Consider the following 19,445-nt stretch of genomic DNA (forward strand, 5'->3'; position numbering starts at 1 on the left):
GTTTCCACATTGGCAGGAAACATAAAATCCCACTGTTCTTTTTATTCCAACTCTGCTTCCATTTTGTCTCATAAGACAGAGGTATAGCAGTATGTAGCTGATAACCTCTGCTTTATTCATAACTGCCGTGCAACACATATGCACAAATTATCACATCGGTTTTGTTGTATGTGCCTTTTTAAGGTCACTCCTCATCACTGAATGGTTAAATGAAGTAGCAGGCAGTGAAAAGCTACAAAACTGTACAGGAGCATTCAGTTGGTACTACCTGTAATAATACATCACAGCAAATCTGCTTGTGCATGTGTGTATCCAACCCATTTCCCAAGAATTACTATTTCCTAATTTTATAAAGGTCCCAGTGTTAATTGCCTTATACAGAGTGATCACCTCTTTTTCCCTCTCTCTCTCTCATTATTTTTGAGTCCTGACTTGATTATTCAGTTTGTACCCACATACACTTAGTGACAAGTAACACTCCACCTTGGCAGAAAACATCTATTGAAGGGCTGCAGCGAGACTAGACATCACTGTAAGGAAGGAGCACTGCAAAAAATACAGTACCAGCCCCCCAATGTACAGCAACAAAAAGGAACTTTAAAACTCTGAAGTACAAGTCTATGCCTTGTAACTATGCTAAGATATTTTGCTTGTCTCCCAGCTTCTCAACATTGAAATGGGACATTTTTTATCTTAAATGAGTCAAACCTGGTGACACTGAAATCAATGGCAAAATCCCCACTTGCTTTGATAAAACGTGCACATTATCTGAGAAATTTACATTAATAAAGTATGAGTGTTAAATCATAACATCTGCACTCCTAGTGCCTTTTGTAAATGAAAGAATGAATTAGTTAAAACACAAACAACTTTATACAGCTTGGGATGCTACTGCTTTCAAATACTTGAAGAAGACAAACTATAAATACTTTTCTATAATTAAGTAGATCTAAAGAAAATCTAACATTTTGCATTAAAATGTTAACTTTTCTTACAATCTTCTTGTGAAATGTTACTACTTGTTGTAGCACAGAGTCTATTAGTCTTTGGAAGTGGCTTCAACAGCAACTGGGTAGATAGAATAAAACTGCTGAAGACTGCATCTCCGAAGAAAAAACACAGAGTTTCAAAAGCTACAGCCAGTCGTATCTTCTAAAAAGAGTCTGATGAGATAACAGGCATGATGTTGAGAACCTAAGGTGTTCTGGACAGACATGTTTTTGAATGGGTCCAGAAGGTCTAGGACGGCCTTGTGGAAGAGAGAGGAGCAAACTTCCCACATGGAACTAGTTACACGGAAGGAGAAAAAAAAGTGCCATTGTCTTGCAATTTGTGGGCAGATCCAGGGCACTGACTGGAGAAAAAGGAATTATAGCCTTAGATGTGCAACACATTTCTGCATCTCATGCAGAACATGTCAACATTTTTGTCAAAGTGAAGAGTTTTGACAACTTACGTGTTACACTGGTATGGTGATCACCAGTGCTGTCTCATGGTTATTTGCTTCAGCCAAGTGAAGGTTTATCTTTGACAACTCTTCCTCTCCTTACAGTACTGACACCATAGCTATATTATTATGAGTATTTTAGCTACATATTATTATGAGTGGTTTTAGCACTACTGCAGGACTTCTAGGACTGCTGGAGTGCATTGTAGACCTAGGGCATTTGGACAGTGGAAAACATGGAGGTTTTGGGATGTGTCATATGTAGTACAACAGATTCGGGAAAGGAGCAGAAGGACAGAGAGGAGAGACTCGTGTCAGAGTACTCTGAAGGTAACAGTGCGAAGAGCACAACTATTAAAGCCAAGAAACATGCGTAGGTTGTGCACTGGAAGAAGGCAGATCCCAGAATCCTTATAATCAACTTGTCAAGATCAAATCCAATCATTAACCTAACACTGGCACTAAACCATGCCCCTGACAAACCTTTCCATGAAGAAATTGTTCCTAATATCCAATCTGAACCTTCCCTGGTGCAACTTGAGGACATTTCCTCTTTTCCTATCACTTGCTATCTTTGGAGAAAACACCGACACCCTCCATGCTACAACCTCCTTTCAGGTAGTTGTAGACAGGGATCAGGTCTCCCCTCAGCCTCCTTTTCTCCAGGCTAAACAGCCCCAGTTCCCTCAGCCGCTCTTCATCAGACTTGTGCTCCAGACTCCTCACCAGCTTTGTTGCCCTTCTCTGAACTCTCTCCAGCACCTCAATGTCTTTCTTGCAGTGAGGTGCCCAAAAAACTGAAAACAGGATTCAAGGTGCAGCCTCATCAGCGCTGAGTACAGGGGGATGATCACTTCCCTAATCCTGCTGGCCACACTATTCCTGATACAAGCCAGGATGCTGTTGGCCTTCTAGGCCACTTGGGCACGCTGCTGGCTCATGTTCAGCCAGCTGTCAGTCAACACCCCAGATCCTTTTCCACCAGGCAGCTTTCCAGCCACTCTTCCCTGAGCCTGTAGAACTGCCTGGGGTTGTCATGACCCAAGTGCAGGACTCAGCACTTGGCCTTGCTGAACCTCATACAGTTGGGCTCAGCCCAGTGATCCAGCTGGTCCAGATCCCTCTGTATGGCCTTCCTACCCCCCAGCAGATCAACACTCCCACTCAGCTTGGTGCCATCTGCAAACTTACTGAGGGTGCACTCAATCCCCTTATCCAGATCACTGATACAGAGATTAAACAGAACTGGCCCTAACACCGAGACCTGTGGAACACCACTTGTGACTGGCTGCCAAATGGATAATATTCTGAAGATGCTCCTGAAGTGGCAGATGTATGGGCAGCATAAGTCTTCCAGAGTAATTGGGGCCTAAATTATTATAGAGAAACCTTGTTTATAACATTTAAACATCATGCTCTGCTGTTAGTCCATTAACCTGAGCAGTAAGACTGTGGTTCAGTGGTTCCCAGGAAATTTCTTGAGTCATCAGCTCTGAAACAGTTCTGAGAAACACACAGCACTTTTAAATTCCATGCAAACTTTCATCTGCTTTACTCAGGTGCCGAGAGCCATGTTCAAGAGGGCCAAACTTTAATTTGACAAACCCCTGAGTCACATCCCTACAACCAGATGTTTAACCCAGAAAGTATTATATTTTAGACAACAGTGTACAATTTTATTGTTCGCTCTGTCTTTGTTTTTGAACTATTGTCCTTCCATATTTCTGCTAGATTTCCTAGACAAAGAAATTCAATCTGGACTCACTCCTCCCTTCACTGTAGTCCTTCCTCCACACAGTTCAGGTAGATTCTGCTCTTATCCAAGCACTGCATCACTTCCGCCCTGCTTCTTGTCAGCCCTCACACCTAGCCACCCTCCACAGTAAGTTTGTCCTGGCCCTACCTCTAAATTTTCCGATACTAGAAGCAAAAATACCTGAAAATTCCCCAATTTGCTCCCCAAGCCTGATGTTGAGGAGTGAAAGGAAGTAGTGAAGGGAAGATGATAATTTTTCACAAGAGGCATCAAGAAGGAGAATAATAGAGGTGATCTCCTGAGGTGTTGGATCCCCTCTCCCTCCAAGATTTTGGTGTTTGGGAAAATGATAACAACTATTGCTGTTGAGCCATAGCTCTGTTCCAGACATAGTAAGAAACTGGACAAATCTGAAATAAGTCTAGAGGTGGAGCAGTAAAACTCATAATAAACCCCTGAGAAAATGACAGCTATGTTAAGAATTATGATTTAGAGGGACAACTAAGAGACTTAAGCACTACTTGTGAAAGAAAGCTAAATAGCAGACTTTGTGCTTAGATCCATAAAAATGTTCTCTTGGTTTCTTTTGAGGCCTTAGGCTTATAAGAGCTGTTCTGTACTCATTACCTCCACCCTATTCATTTTGGGACTGCTGTCCAGCTCAGAGACGACCCTCAGCATGAAGCAGTCAGATAGACTGAAAACAAGATCCCATAATGGTAGTCAAATGATGCTCTCAATGTGCAAGGTTGACAAACACAGTAATTCACCAGTTAAAAGTTTTGACCAGTGATTCACCTGTCTGTAGCTGATACGGAAGAGAACCATCTGTAAGTCATTGAAATTAATCATGTGGACAGTATTTGCCACCAGATTTAAAACTTCTCAAATAACTCACTCTCTGTACCACCCAAGCATATAGCTAATGGCCCTCTTAAGCTCCTCTGACACCCAGAGCTTTTGCACACAAAGCAAATAATCTAGATTCACTGTGCCTACAGAACATTAATTCAATCTATGATTTCCAAGGTAAGAAATTAAGCTATTTTAGTCATAATCTAGGGTTTAATTCAAATTGTAATAATGCTATATTTTAAATAGCATTAAATATCTTTAATGAAAAGTTGTTTTTTCCACATTTATGGTTTTGTGTTTTTTTTTTTTTTTTTTTGGTATTACAGATGGCTATAACAGTGAGAAATCAATATTTTAATGGCTCATCTAAAGACTAAACGAAGAGGTAAATATTCAGTATTATGCACAGGGAATTAGTAGTAGCATTAGCAGTAATGGGACTTGCACAGCTAATTCTCCACATAGCTAGATTAACATGTACCCCAACATACTCATCAAGAAAATCAAACTTTCAATTACATTCTAAACTAAAATAGGTTTTAGAGGCTTTCTTTCTCTGATTCAAAACTTTAAAGTAGGCTTATCTGACAAGACTGAACTTCAGGGCTTCACAGTGTTACTGCCATGCTAAAAGTAAACAGAATAAGATTCAAACATTATTTATAAAAACAATCCTCACTGTGGAATTAAGACTCTTTGGATCATGCCTATTTGTTTCTGCAGCATCTCCACTCTACTGTTATAGAACTTGAGCACTTCACAGTTTCAGTGTACACACAACACTGCCTGTGAGGCAGTGAAAAGGTCTACCTGACAACAATGGAGCTGATGTCCTTCAGCTTTGCATCTTTGACACTAGACCACCAATATTATTTTTCAAGAAGTACCGGTGAGCACCTCTGAAGTAAAATCATCTAGCAGGGGAGAAGGAAACAAGTTTGAAATGCAAACCTAAGCCATTTGTCTTACACCAGCATTCCCCCTCATGGCTTAGATATATCTACCACCTAGCTGAAAGCAGGAGATGGTGAAGGAGTTAATTGTGACTACCTTCTAATTTTGCATCTTTCAAATAAAAGGCTCTGACTTCTGCCAGAAGCACCTTAAACTTTTCAAGATAATATCAGCAAGTGTCACTGTAAAGATGTAGGTCATGAGGGGTTCCCTAGATACAAAGAAATTGATGGATATTGGAAAATGTGTAAGACAGAAAGAAACAAAGCGGCACAGGACCAAAGAATGTTCTGATTTGAGAATGTATCTTTTGTGATTTGCTAAGATAATGTTTCGCTTACATTTAAAATCCTACACGGCTTGCAACATATTGAAAATGATAGATACTTTCTAGGAATAGATGTTGAGCTACACCTCAGCCATGCCTCCTCTTCACTTCTGATTCACCCTGATTTCTCCTAGGAAGAACCACTTTCTGGTGAGTGAAAGTATTCCTTTGTACAATTGCATCATTTATTATCTTGCCTTCTATCATTTTTAGTACAACTGTATGGCCAGTTCCAAAGCTAAGTAGCCAAGCGTTGAGCTGGCCATTACCACTCTAAGCAAGACTTTGAGGTTATAACGGAGACTCGTAGGCTAAATAAAAAGAGGGCTACATACCAAATACTAGGAATTGCTAGCAAAGTAATAGACATCAAACCAGGAAAACACAATTATAACATTGTATAAATCTGTACTTTGCCCATAAAATGAATATTGTGTGCAGATCAGCTGCCCTCATCTCAAAAATAATAAAGGATATACCAGAAATTGAAAAGGTCCAGCAGAAAACAGCAAGGATGACCCAACTTATGGACTCAGCTGTCCACAAGGAGTGGTTGCAGCTGCAAAAATAGACAATGCTGTCCAACCCCAGGAGGTTGGGCAGTAATCAGCTGTCAGAAGAGCCAGGCTCTTTATGCAGAAGAGAGCAGATCTGTCAAAATCCTTGCCAAAGGACTTTGTGCTTAAAAGAGCTTCACTTACTTCCCAGGGGAGACTGGGTGACCATTTGAAAGAGAGACCCACTGGGGTTACTGAGGAAACAAACCGCATCTGGTTCAGGAAACCCACAATGTAAAAAAAGTTGAGGGTTAGGAGAACTTTAAGGAGGAACTAGGATGTGTGCTTGCCCAATTCTTACTCTTCCCTCAGTGTGCTCTTGTGACCACTGCTGGAGATAATCCAAAGCTAGGTGGCATACAAGGCCTTTGAACCAGTAGCGTGATTAGTAGCTCATTTTACAGACAGGTAAATTCCCAAATAACTCAATATACATCTTGGAGTCTGACATAGAATTTAAAACAGACATAGTCTGAAAATCTTTTTATCTTCAGAAAAACAATACTCAAGAAATGTTCCATAATCCAAACTAGCCAGGCTACAGATCCACCTCTCAGCACAAGGAACGGTTTTGGCAGAGCTGAGCAATGTCTTTCTGGTTATCCCATAGAGGGGAAGAGAGGGGGCGAAGACAACTCTAGAAACCTTAAAAGTAGAGTCATAACATGGAGTCAGTGGAAAAACATCCCAAATGAATGTAAGCATTCTAAATTTTAATTTGTTCCTGAAAGTCGCTGAAGTTTTTATTGAACAGGTAGTTGCTCATGATCTGCACATGTTAGAGATGCAGCAGGACCAGAATCACCTTCCTATCTAAGCAAGAAAAATTTAAAATGGTTTTAAAACTTTTTAATATAAACCAATTACGAATGCAGTATCGCACCTCTGGTCTGCCATTAAAAGACACTCTGAATCCCTCTTTCAAGGTTGAATGGTTTTACAGGAGGAATATTTACTGGTAAGTATGGTGGGTGAACTGGATAAATGAATGTTTGTTCAGTTGATTTGTCACCTTCTATTTCCCTTCCTGCCCCAGCTCCCTGACTACAATTTGTATTTTCTTGTGTCAGGAGGTGTTGGAACCTGGACTAAGAATGAAATCCTCACCCTGTTAAGTTTAATGGAAATTTTACCATTGACTTGAATTGCACTAAGGTTTGATACAGGATTTCTAAGGCCTTGTATAAAAACAAAAAAATGGACCAGCTTCCTTCAGTTGGTAAAACTGCCTCATATGGTCACAGTGTGAGACTTGTGAATACGCTGGAAAAGACACAAATAACCAGAGCAACCAGTGAGGAAGTGTCTGTCTCAGAATAAAATCTGCTTTGCCCTAATTGCTTTCTCTCATACTTTTACACCCTATTCAGTGTTACTGATACTGTATGTTAATGTATAACGAACCTCTTCTGCTTTGTTACCACTTGGGAGACCTACTTTCTGCAATACTGTACAAATGATCCCTAACCAAAGCTGAGCTGGTCTTGCAGCAAATTACACTAAAAGGGCATTGGATCAGAATTCCACCAAATGCACAATACTACAGAAAAATTTTTGTCAACAGTAGAAAACAGTTTCCCCCCCAACCAACCCATAGTATTTTGCTAAATCAGGAAGACAGTTTCAGAAAATGCTGCCATATATTCCACAAAACACTCCCCAGTCAAGAATTACTGAGTTTGATTTTTTTTTATTTTCAGGGATGTATGTTAGAAAGGGATCTCATTTCAATCAACCTTGTGCTCCTGAAATACTGAGAGTGCAATGTTCACTGTAACACAGTAATAGCTGTTTTCCATGACACGATGGAAACTTTATTATTGGTTCTTGCCAGCACAAGTCTTTTGATAGTGAAATCAGCGCATCTGTGATAACAACGCATTGAAATGGGCAACATAATTTTGAAACACTCTACTGCAAAAAGATACATCTTTGGAACATAATGCAAGTATCTGGGCAGTTCTATGTTTATCAAGCAACACTCACTGAAATACTGTCCCCAGCATGAGTTACATGAGAGTCTGTGTGAGAAGAAGAGGTTGCTGAGAAGAGAAGGAACCATGTTAAATGACTAGCACATCTGGATTGTGGTCCTAAACCCATATATCTGAAAACTATGTAGGAAAAGAAACTGCTGCAAGCTCTTTCTTAATCCAATCTACAACAGGTCTTTGCCTTTCTGAGAGTCTTCATTATTTTCATCTACATTATTTATTGGTGATACAGAATAGTTTCTCTGATAACTGTATAGGAATACACACTGTCACTAGTTCTATAGGAGACCACTCAAAATTGATCACCAATATGCAATACAAGTCTGAGTCTGTAATTCAAGAAGCCCAACTCTGTCTTACACATTTCATTTTTTACAAGATTATCTTTTGCCATCAGAGGTAGTAATTTCCCAGACCTGAAGGTGGAACTCTTGTTCCTTTGATGATCTTTCCACGAGTGACACGGCATTTTGCATTGTCATTTTTTCCTTGAGGAAATTTGAACTTCTCTGAAGTCACTGTTGGGTTGCCTGGGAGATCACATTAGCAATGGCAGCAGAACTGGACAGTCAGGCATGAACTTCTTCTACACAAAATGAAATGTGTCAGGAGCTCTCCAGACATTGGCTGTTAGAAGTCTCAAAAAAACCCTTTATTTTTGGGAATATCCATGGGATCCTATTCCTTTTTTTGCTGCTATGTAACTAAACTTCTTGGTCTTCTTCTGGAGTCATAAAGTTTAAGGATAAAGGGCTGAGTATAATCTTGTGGTCATACTACCTCCGTATCAGAACACACAGAACCTCTGCCAATTTATTCCACATTTATGCTTGAGCTTCAGTACATCTTTGAAGAAAACCCTATTTTTCTTCCTGACACTTTTGTATTGTTTCAAAACAGATTCACAGAGAATTGAATCCTAGAGCCAATTAAGATATGCTATATTTCTAGTCTTATTTTGTTAATTTTCCTTTGAGAATTTCATCATTTTCTGAAAGCCAACACTGCTGCTTCTCCTCAAACATCCCTTACCCAGACAAGTACTAGGATGCTCATGACAAGGGCACCTCTTCAGCTGCATTGGATTGTGCTTTTAAAATATTGTGCATCAATGCACATTTTCCACACTTTTGGTTACTTTCTTCTGGACTCTTTTCAGTATTTAACAGTCCTTTGAAGTATGAATGCCCAAACTGAATGCATTATTTCAATAATGGCTTCATCAGTGCTATAAACAGGGGTAACGTGTTCAGGTCCTCTTTAGCATTGTCTCATGCCATTTGCTCTTCCTCAGATTCCAAGTGTGGCTTTGTGGCTTTATCTTGAATGTATAACCTCCAATTTGACTGTCTTCAGAAGAGTGTTTTTACAAGTGAGAAGATTTTACAAAGAAATTCAAGCCCCTGCCTTTATTTACAACAGCATATTTTTGTCTAAGTCATTTCTAATAGTACCAGGCCAAGAATAACACCACCCAAAAAGACAACGCTACAACGAGTCATCACTTACAATTACTTCTCCTGAGAACTGTGAGCTGAATAATTTATTATGAGCTATGCAAAATTTGTATGCCACACTGTATTTATGAGAACAGCATAATGTTCTACCTCAGATGGAAGCTATTTCGTCAACATTATTAGATTTATCAACCAAACTTAAATTCAAATGCATTTCATCAAATATTTTTCATAAAAGTCTGTTGACTGTCATTTAATTATTGGCATTTAATGACTGTATCCCAGGTCAGCACTTCTGTGATTCTGCCCCATATCTGTGTCAAATTGGCTATGCCAGGCTAGCATGTGTCATCCTCTTTACCTTTTTTAATAAACATGGTTTTCTTAGTACTCCGTCATTCCCCAGTATGCCATCATCATTCCAGCAGTTGCACTGTGAGCAATAGAACTAAAGACATTGGATCACATGGATTTGCATCCTTTAGCCCCTAAATAACCTTAATTACAATAACTACAATTTATTCTCCATTTGCCCTACGAAAATCCCATCTAGCAGTCTGGAACTATGTATATGCACAGTGGATGTCTAATATATACATACTGATTGCCTGATTCATTGCTGCTAACAAGAATGTGTAACAGCTGACTGTCTTGCTTGCTTGTTGTACTGGAGGGAGTCCAGCGGTGGGCTACAAAGATGATGAGGGGCCTAGAGCACCTTTCTTATGAAGAGAGGATGAGAGATCTGGGTCTGTTCAGCCTGGAGAAGAGAAGGCTGAGAGGGGATCTCATCAATGTTTATCAGTATCTCAAGGGTGGATGTCAAGAGGATGGAACCAGATTCCTTTCAGTTATGCCCAGCGATAGGATGAGGGGCAATGGGCACAGACTGAAGCACAGGAGGTTCCATCTGAATATGAGGAGAAACTTCCTTACATTAAGGGTGCCAGAGCACTGGAACAGGCTGCCCAGAGTGGAATCTCCTTCTCGGGAGACATTCAAACCCACTTGGAAACATTCCTTTGTGATCTGTTCTCAGTGAACCTGCTTTAGCAGGTGGGCTGGACTAGATCAGGGATGTCAAACTAATTTTCACCAGTGGCCACATCAGCCTCACGGTTGCCATCAAAGGGCCGAATGTAATTTTATGACTGTATAAATGTAGGAGTAGTTACATTTGTACAGGCCTAAAATTACATTTGGCCCTTTGAAGGCAACCATGAGGCTGATGTAGACCCTGGTTAAAATGAGTTTGACACCCCTGGACTAGATGATCTCTAGCGTTCCCTTCCAACTCCACCCATTCTGCGATTCTGTAATTTTGTGTTCCCTTGCTGAGGAAACAAATTCAGATTTATTTCCTCAGTGACATATCGATTTCCACAAAACTTATAAGAGTCTAATGACTTTATTCAAACGAGAATGGAAGTGGTCAAAAGGCATGGAATGGCAGGCAGATGGACCGATAACATAAATCTTGCCCAGAACGGCAAAATCAGCTTAAACTCATCTTTGATACTGTGGAGGTCTTCTAAGGTATATTCTATTAATGCTGTTCAGTTAAGATACATTCTGTTTTAACAGTGGCATAACATAGATGCTCTCCAGATATTACCTGGTAGCCAGGCAGTTTTCCACCTCTATTCAGAGATGGTAAAATGACCAGAAGGGACACCAAGCTGCCCTTGGAGGTTTTGCTCTGCCTGTCCTACATCTGCTGGTGTGTCTGCTGGGGGCAGGTGCTCTGCCAAACAGACTGTTGTGGTGCTGGGAGAGGATCCAGTGATCAGTCATAGAATCATAGAATGCTAGGGATTGGAAGGGACCTCGAAAGGTCATCTAGTCCAATCCCCCTGTTGGAGCAGGAACACCTAGATGAGGTTACACAGGAAGGTGTCCAGGTGGGTTTGAATGTCTCCAGAGAAGGAGACTCCACAACCCCCCTGGGCAGCCTGTTCCAGTGCTCTGGCACCCTCACTGAGAAGAAGTTTCTTCCCAAGTTTAAGTGGAACCTCTTACGTTCCAGCTTAAACTCAGATACACACAGGTTACACCTATTTTCAAGTAAGTGTAACATTTTTCAAGGTCAGAAATATTTCCTACTTATTGTCTGAATGGTGTTGGGAACAGTGGAGGTCAGTAGGGGATAAAGAAGCCTTACTGCCATGGCCTGGTCGATATTTGTCCCCTACAAATCGATGCTCTGAATCCCCAGGGTCTCACTTGGTGATTTGGTATTACCTAAACCCCCTGTCAAGGCAAGTGAAAATGTTGGTAGCGGAGAATTTAAGAAAAATTCTTAAAATGATGGTGGGAACCTTTGGCTTTCTTTTAGAACAAGAAATTTAACGTTTTTTTTCTCCCCATGAACCCTTATCCCAGTCACTGGTACTCTGTCCCACCCCCCGCAGCCTGAGAAGCTGCTTCTCCTCCTCCGCCCCGGAGTCACGGAGGGAAATAAACATGAAAATCGCCCGGACGGGTGTTGGTGCGTGCGGCGGGCGGGGGCTGGGCCGCCTCCCGCCGCGGGGGAGCCCTGCGCTCCGGCTGCCGCCCAGCGTCCCGGGGCCGCCGCCGCCCGCAGCCGCCACACGGTGAGGACCGCGGGCGATGGGGGGCGGCAGGGCGGGCTGCGCCGAGGCGGGGGGGGCTGCCAGGGCGGGCAGCGAGACTGCCGTGCCCCCACCGAGGGCGGCCGCGCTGGTTTCGCTTTCGCTTCCCGCGCCGGGGAGGCGAGAGCGAGGCCAGGCCGGAGCTTGGAGGGTCCCCGGCGTGCCCTGCGCTTGGGTCCTGCGGACGTGGGCGGCCGGTAGGATCCCGAAGCGCGGCGGGGAGCGGAGCGCCAGCTTCTCCCCCGAACCCCCCGGTTCCTGCCCCTCAGCGGGGCCGCCGCCTGCTCACCCCGGCCTGGCGGGCCGCGCCGTAGGCCGGGCCCTGCTGCCGCTGGCAGGCCCGCGCCCTTCGGCCTCCCCTCTCCTGGTGCTCGGGAGAGGGCTGGCGCGGCGGGGAAACCGTCCCGCTCCGCCCTGGCCCCCGCTCGGGTAAGGGTGGTTGCTCTCCCCAGTAGCGACCGGTGCCCGAGGCTGGCCAGGGCGGCGGAGTGGCCGGGGTGCCCCAGCCGCGGGGGTGCCCCAGCCGCGGGGGTGCCCCAGCCGCGGGGGTGTCTCAGCCGCGGGGGTGCCCCAGCCGCGGGGGTGCCCCAGCCGTGGGGGTGCCCCAGCCGTGGGGTGCCCCAGGCCCGGCGGGGAGGCCCGGGAGGTCCTTCGCGGGGGCTGTAGGGCAGGTGTCGGGGCGGCAGGGGTCGGCGTGCCGGTGGCGAGCTGAGCCGGATCAGAACTCGTCACACCCGCTCGGGTTCAGGAAAATTAAGAAAAAAATTAAAAAATAGAAGACAGTGTGACAAATGGTTTATCCATGCGTTCCTCAAGCTTTAAAAAAAAGCAATTCAGGGCAAAGAAGCTGCTGTACTCCACTTGAAGCCTTGATGTAGGATGTAAAACCTTTATTCTTCTCTTACGCTTCTGCTCCATGCACCCCTTGCTTTTTAGGGGTGAGATACAGGAGGCACAGGCCTCTGTAGCCTCTTCATTGCTGGGGAAAGACCACGGGCATAATTAAGGAATATGGAAAAATCAGTATTAGGGCTTTGATTGCAGGTTGAGCTGCGTTGCAGACATGTATTGCAGGTGTTGATCCACTAAAAACTTACTCTGCTGGTTCAGCTGTGTTCAAAAAAGTGTTGAAGTGTTAGTCACTATGTATTTGCTGCTCTTGTGCAGCCAGCGGAAACATGTAAAATCAATACAAAATGCCTGTGGTCTGCTCTGATTTCTCATAATGCAGTCAGGCGCCCTTGTGTTGTCTGGATGGAGTTTGTCTGGCCAGGTGATCCACAAACGTGCAGATCCTCTAGGAACCATAGTCTGTTATGTACTGCTGCTTATTCTGATCATTCTGCAGGAAATCCCACACGCGTCACTCTTTATTCCACCAAGTAGTTTCATGTTACTTTGTGAACACGCTGGGGCTGGTGACAATGCCATATTTCAGCCCAACAAAGGTATTTCCCTTTGGTTCTTTTTGCAGCCAAAGGAGAAAGATGTAATTCAGACCCAAAGTGGAGTTTGGCTGTAGCCACAGGAATGTGTCCCTCACTAACTACAGACTTCAGCCAGGTGAGCAACAGTGAATACTCTTTGTCACTGTGATTCTGGGGCCAGTACTACTCTGAGAAGAAGTGTTTCGCGTCACCTTAGTGAGACAGCTGTTGTAAGTCTCTGTATTCTAGCATCTGTATTTGAATTTATTTTATTTACCTTGAGAAAAGGAAGAAGCCTTTGGGCCTTGCAACCCTTAAGAAAAAGGCATCTATGCTGAAAATACTTTTTTCTAGTGGCAGTGGTTGTATAAAGTGTCGGAAGTGAATTAAAATCAAAGAGGAGTGTTACATTGTGTTTCCTTGGGCAAGCAGAACTTTTCAGGTTTATTCTGCAGTTTTCCTGCTATATTTGGATGGAGAACACCAGGCAATTTAACAAGTTCATGAGCATTACATGTGATGTGTATTAACAACATTTACTGAAATTTATAATACAAGTACTTAGGAAGAATTTTACTTCTGATTGACCGCAACTATGTGTTGATGTGCTTTCTATGCACCACCCCAAATAGGTGGATATTTTGTGTTAGTGTCAGAATTACATTCACACTTTCACTGTTTGGAATTGTATGCCTTAAGGTTCTTTTACCCCTTACAATTATTTGATTTAAGCAGCGAAATGAGGTAACATATACTGGCTGGACCTACAAAAGCTGACAGAAGAATTGATCTGTTCTTGAAAACTTTTGTTTGCTTTACATACCCATTTATTTGGTAAAGCAAAGATGAAGCCAGTGGAACTCCTCAGGTTCTTTTGCTCTGTTGATTAGAAGCAAGAGCATGTGGACTAATCTTTTCTGGAAGATACACTTAAGTAACTTCAAGGACATGGGGTGAACAAACTGGATAAGGAATTTTTCCCTATCTTGGGAAGTAAGAATCATAGATGATTTTCATATTAAGTGTAGATATCAAGTTAATGGTATTGTTTTATGCTAATTTTACTTCGTGATTACAGTTTCAGTTTGGGCCCAGGCTCCAGAAAATGTGAATATTAAGAATGGAGTTGTATATAATTTTTGTTACCATCTAATACTTTGATAATGCTGCTACACTATGTTTGGGATATGTCTGATATGTTGGATATGTTGATTCAAAATTATTTTGCATCTGGGTCCTGATCACTTCTGTATAAGTGTCACTGTCACTGAAATAGGATTTAATTTTGGCACATGAATTTTGAATGTTAAATTGAAAGTATTTTACTTAGAGGATAACCCCTAAAAGGCCTATTGCATCACCATTTGAAAAGACAAGATTCTGTAATTTCTTTGTTTATCAAAATATCTTGCACAGTGAATATAACAAGGGCAGTTAATTCAGTTAATTACAAATGGCTTTATATAATTTTAAAAATTACTAATTTAATTATATGGTATTCTTTTGGAGTTTTTTGCTCAAACATTAATTTATTTTAGAGAACTGGAGCCGTGTATTGCAGTCTCAGAGAACCTGAGATTTTGTTGTGCTTGAAACTTGGTAAATGTTTGTAGGAGGGAGTGCCCAAGCCCTTGTTCAAGTGACAGTCATAGAATATCTCAAGTTGGAAGGGACCCATAAGGGTCACCCTGTACAGAAGAAATGAGAAAGGGAGGGTGGTGGGTCACATGACCTCATGGTGCCTCAATGGCACCTCTGAGAAGAGTTTGGAACTTAGGCAGGTTCATGTACGTGCTGACTGCAATTCAGATCCAAGGAGAGAGACAAAATAATCTTCCTAAAAAGCCGTAGTTGAGAGCAGTATTTTTTACTTGCCTGAGGAGAGTGGTTGATAGGCTGGGCAGGGCTGTTACTCGGGAGGGGTCTTGATGGGATGGAGAAATGAGCTGACAGGAACTTCATAAATTCCCTCAAAGGCAAGGAGAGAGACCTGCATCTGGGATGGTGTCACCCAATGACCAGTAAGTACAGGCTGGGGGAACACTTGGTGGAGAGCAGCATTGCTGAATGGGACCTGGGTGTCCTGGTGGACCACACGTTGAATATGAGTCTGTCCTGCTGAAGCAAAGAGGGACAACCGCATTGTGGGCCATTATAGCAATGGTGGCTGAGGGACGGTTGTTGGAAGAGTGAGTCTTCCCCCATGTTCAGCACTTGTGAGGCTAGCAAAATGGTTAGGGGTCCGGAGAACATGATATTTAAGGAGAGATGGAGAGAGGTGGGTTTGTTCAGCCTTGAGAAGGTGAAGGAAGGGGAGATCTTACTGCTGTGTGTGGGAAGATGTAAAGCTGGACTCTTCTTGGACGTGCCTGACAATGGGATGGGAGGCAATGGGCACAAGATGATTTAGCTACAACAAAGGTCTTTTCAGTTTTGTTTGTTTTTAACCTGGAGAATGGTCAAACACTGAAGGAGGGGTGTAGTAAGTATATGGAGTGTCCATCCATGGAGGTGTTAGAACTTGACAAGAGACTGTGCAACCACATCTAATTGAGCTTGTGCTCAATGGTGCAAGAATATCCTTCTCAAATGAAACTGTCCTGTTATTCCATGATTACTCAAAAAACAGTGTTATAGCTTTGGAAAATAATTGTTAAGTTATTCTTAGGAAAACACAGACCCAATGAAGTATGTGAGAAACCTTAGATTTCCTTGGAATTGCATCCAGAACGAGCATATGGTCATCACAAAAGCTTGTAATGTTAATTTTATTTACCATATTACGTGCACTTTAAAAAAATAAGACCTTATGTATTTTATTGGTAATTTATGGCTTAGAATTTTTGTTACAAAAGTTACTATACTGTTACAGAGATCATTAAGCAGGAGACCTGATGAGACTGTAAGCAGTTCTCGTATTTCTTTATTAGTTTCTCACACTTATTGTGCAGTGAGTTTTAGGCAGCCGTGCCTTAAAGAGACTCATATGCATTGTCATGAAAGCTAGTTTACCGTCTGGGAAGTTTTAAGGAGAAGAAAATTACTATCTAGAGTCCTGCATGCAGCCAAATCTTTGAATTTAGACCTGTTGCTTACTTATATTACCTACTCAATACATATAGCTGTTGGTTACGTTAACTCTGCTTTCACAGTGGTCCAGTTTATAAGTTGTCTAAACTGTTAGATTTTACTTTTATCAATCTCTAGATGTCGTTAAAAGATAAGGACCAAATTATGATGGCTTTAGCTTAGTCTCTGCTGTATTTGCATGAAGAGAGAATGGGTGGTTATTTTCTGTGAGTTCACAGTGTATGATGTTTGAAGAGTTTGTGTCATCACTTCTTCAAGATTATTCAGTATTAAAGATAACCATGGCATAGCTACTAAATATCTTTAAGGAGACAATTTTAAATTAATTCTAGCTCATAAATTCATGGGTTAGTGTAGAAGCTGTCAGGAAATTAAATGTGTATTTGAAGAGGAAATACTGCAGGTTGGAGTTCGATACTTTTTATCTTCTGCTCATTGCAAAAAAAACATTTGGTCTAGTCTCAAAATTGAGTTCAACTATGAGATACAAGTGGCTCTTTCAAAAATGCTAGGGACCATAGTGACCAAGTATAATAAAATAATTTATGCATTTTTTTAATCATCTTGCATTTAAGCTACTGGTTTTAGAATGGTGGAAAGGATTAAAGTTCTTTTTACATCCCCAAAATTGTGTGACCACCCAGTGCACGTTTATTTGGAGATTTGGACAAAGATCTAATAATATTAAATGCATTGCATCAGAAAGGGATTTTAAAGACTGCTTGATAGTATATCTCTCTGTTATTTGAAGCAGAGGTGATTTAGCAATGACTGCAAGGTCAGTTGATGAAACAATTTCCTTCTGAGGTTCTGAACAAGGAAAAGGTGTATCAGTGGTAACTCTGCAGTAAAACCTTAAAGATTGACTCCCCCAGACTTGTTCTACCTTTGGTAAATGCTCGGTTTTCTACAGATTTCAGTTTCTTTGTTGGATGGGATAAAAGAGAGTCTTCTCTTAGCATTCTGGTCTTCAGAAAAACACAACTTGGTTTTATTTGCAACTGCATTGGAAAAGGTGAGTAATCAGGGACCATTTTCTTCTAGAAATCCGGTTTCTTTTTGCCAGGAGCGCTTTCAGCTTTCTAGCTGACCTGATGGAAGATGCTTGCCACTTACCTGGCTCCTTTGAAAGTGAGGGAGATTTGCATATACCCTCCTTGCTGCCTGTGAGGGCTGTGACTTCAAGCGGTTCAATCAGAGACCTGGTGCCATCAACTGGAGTCTGCCTTGAAGTTCTTTCTGCCTGCAGGGATCACAGGTCTCAGAAATCCTCAACACTTTCCCCCTGCACTTTCACACTGTAGTTAGATGGGAGAAAAATAATGTGTAAATCATTGTTTGACTGTGTGAAAATTAGGAAGAATTTTTAACCTGTTACATTCTGCTGTGCCTAATATGTACCAGGATGATTATGCTAGCTTAATTATTTTAAGTCAGTTTCTTTACTGGAACAGGAAAATCAGGAAAAGCCTTCTGATGCAGTTGCTGTTCTAGTACAGGGTATGTTCATGTAGTCAAGTTAGCACGTGTCTTTTTACAGTGACGCGTGTGACAAAACTTTCTCATATGTGTCTGCAATTCAACTTCTTGTTTTTGTTTGAAAAGGAGTATAGAAAGATAATATCATTTAAATAGCCTGTTTATACAGTATTAAAACTAAAACAAATCTCACAATAATTTTGTCCCTTGTGTGTATTCAGTATAATGGAATTCATTTATATTACTCATATGCTCTGTATATAAGTGCTGTTATATACAGTTCTACGTGTCTTTCTTTTAGAGGAGTGAAACTTCAAAGTTATGTTTGATGGGTATGTGGGGAACAGAATTCAGGCTGCTTATGTACCAGTTCTGCAAATATTTCAGTGACCTGTTTGAAACCCCTTGTTAGGTGATGCCTTAGTCATTTTCAGGAGGGGACAAATGCAACTCGGAGTGCAAATCTTCAGGAGCTCTTAATCTTTCTAGGAAATGGACTTCCAAAATTAATTCTATTTTGGTGTCTTTTCAGGACATGCTTTAGAATTTTTAAGATGATTCACAATGTAAATTGGCAATACTTGAACTTTGATCAAGCAAAGCATCTATTGTAATTCTCATAGTCTATCTTATGCTGCAAAGCATGTTTGTATCTGCCTTCATTATTTAGCGCTTTTTTCTTAGTGATAAGTTTTATGTATGAAAAATGATCCCCAAAGCCTGCAAATAAGTGAAAATAATAAATTTAAAATGCAAATAGAGTATCCAGATTTTAAGTAGTTAATACTGCTCAACTGTGGTTTTGGAATAGATGTGATTATTGGGAAGAGTGATCTACTTTATTTTGCTTTCTTTTAAAAAGTGTTTCTAAATTACTGTGTTTTTGTAAGTCTGCAATTCTTTTATTTTTAGGGGTTTCTACCCTGGTGAAGGTGTACTGGACAAGTATTGACTTGGAAGCTGCTTTTAGGATGTCTGAAGATGATGAAAAAGTTAAACTCCATCGAATTGAACCTGCCCTTCAGAAATTCATTAAAGTGGCAATTCCAACAGATTTGGAAAGGTTAAGAAAACACCAAATAAATATTGAGAAGGTTAGTGGTCACTATTTATTAATGTAGTTCTTTTTACAGTATAGAAGTCGTCATGCTGAAAGATTATATCGAGATTTTGATGGAAAGTTGATTATGATATGCTTTAATTCAAAATTGGCTAAAAATGAAAGTTCTGTATTGACTTATAATTCAGTGTGTGGGAAGGCCTTTATATTTGTAGTAAGCAGTCAGTCAACACAGTGAGAAACATCACTGTTTTGTGTTAAAAAGTCATTGTAAAGAAAGCAGCCTAATGTTCTCACTTTATTTTTTAAGTCACAGTGGTTTGCTGCCAACTATTCTGAGTAACCTACTGTTACCATCTTTTTCTCTCTATATTTTAAAACTGAGTTGAGAGAAATAGAGAGACTGTGTTATTTAAATAAATAGAAAAA

General features: G+C 41.4%; 1 protein-coding gene across 1 annotated transcript in view; it reads left to right on the plus strand.

The window, feature by feature from the left end:
* Nucleotides 1–1,683: 1,683 nt before the first annotated feature.
* Nucleotides 1,684–19,445, plus strand: part of STX17 (syntaxin 17) — a gene marked incomplete at its 5' end in the record, with an annotated part of 44,898 nt that continues 27,136 nt past the window's right edge. The window contains 6 exon segments of the mRNA XM_080364152.1: nucleotides 1,684–1,777; nucleotides 11,731–11,843; nucleotides 11,846–11,942; nucleotides 13,435–13,479; nucleotides 13,482–13,523; nucleotides 18,869–19,050. Of these exon segments, the coding sequence (XP_080220278.1) occupies nucleotides 1,684–1,777; nucleotides 11,731–11,843; nucleotides 11,846–11,942; nucleotides 13,435–13,479; nucleotides 13,482–13,523; nucleotides 18,869–19,050 (573 nt within the window).

This window comes from Nesoenas mayeri, assembly GCF_963082525.1.
Source record: "Nesoenas mayeri genome assembly, chromosome: 2".
In the NCBI taxonomy this organism is placed as follows: domain Eukaryota; kingdom Metazoa; phylum Chordata; class Aves; order Columbiformes; family Columbidae; genus Nesoenas; species Nesoenas mayeri.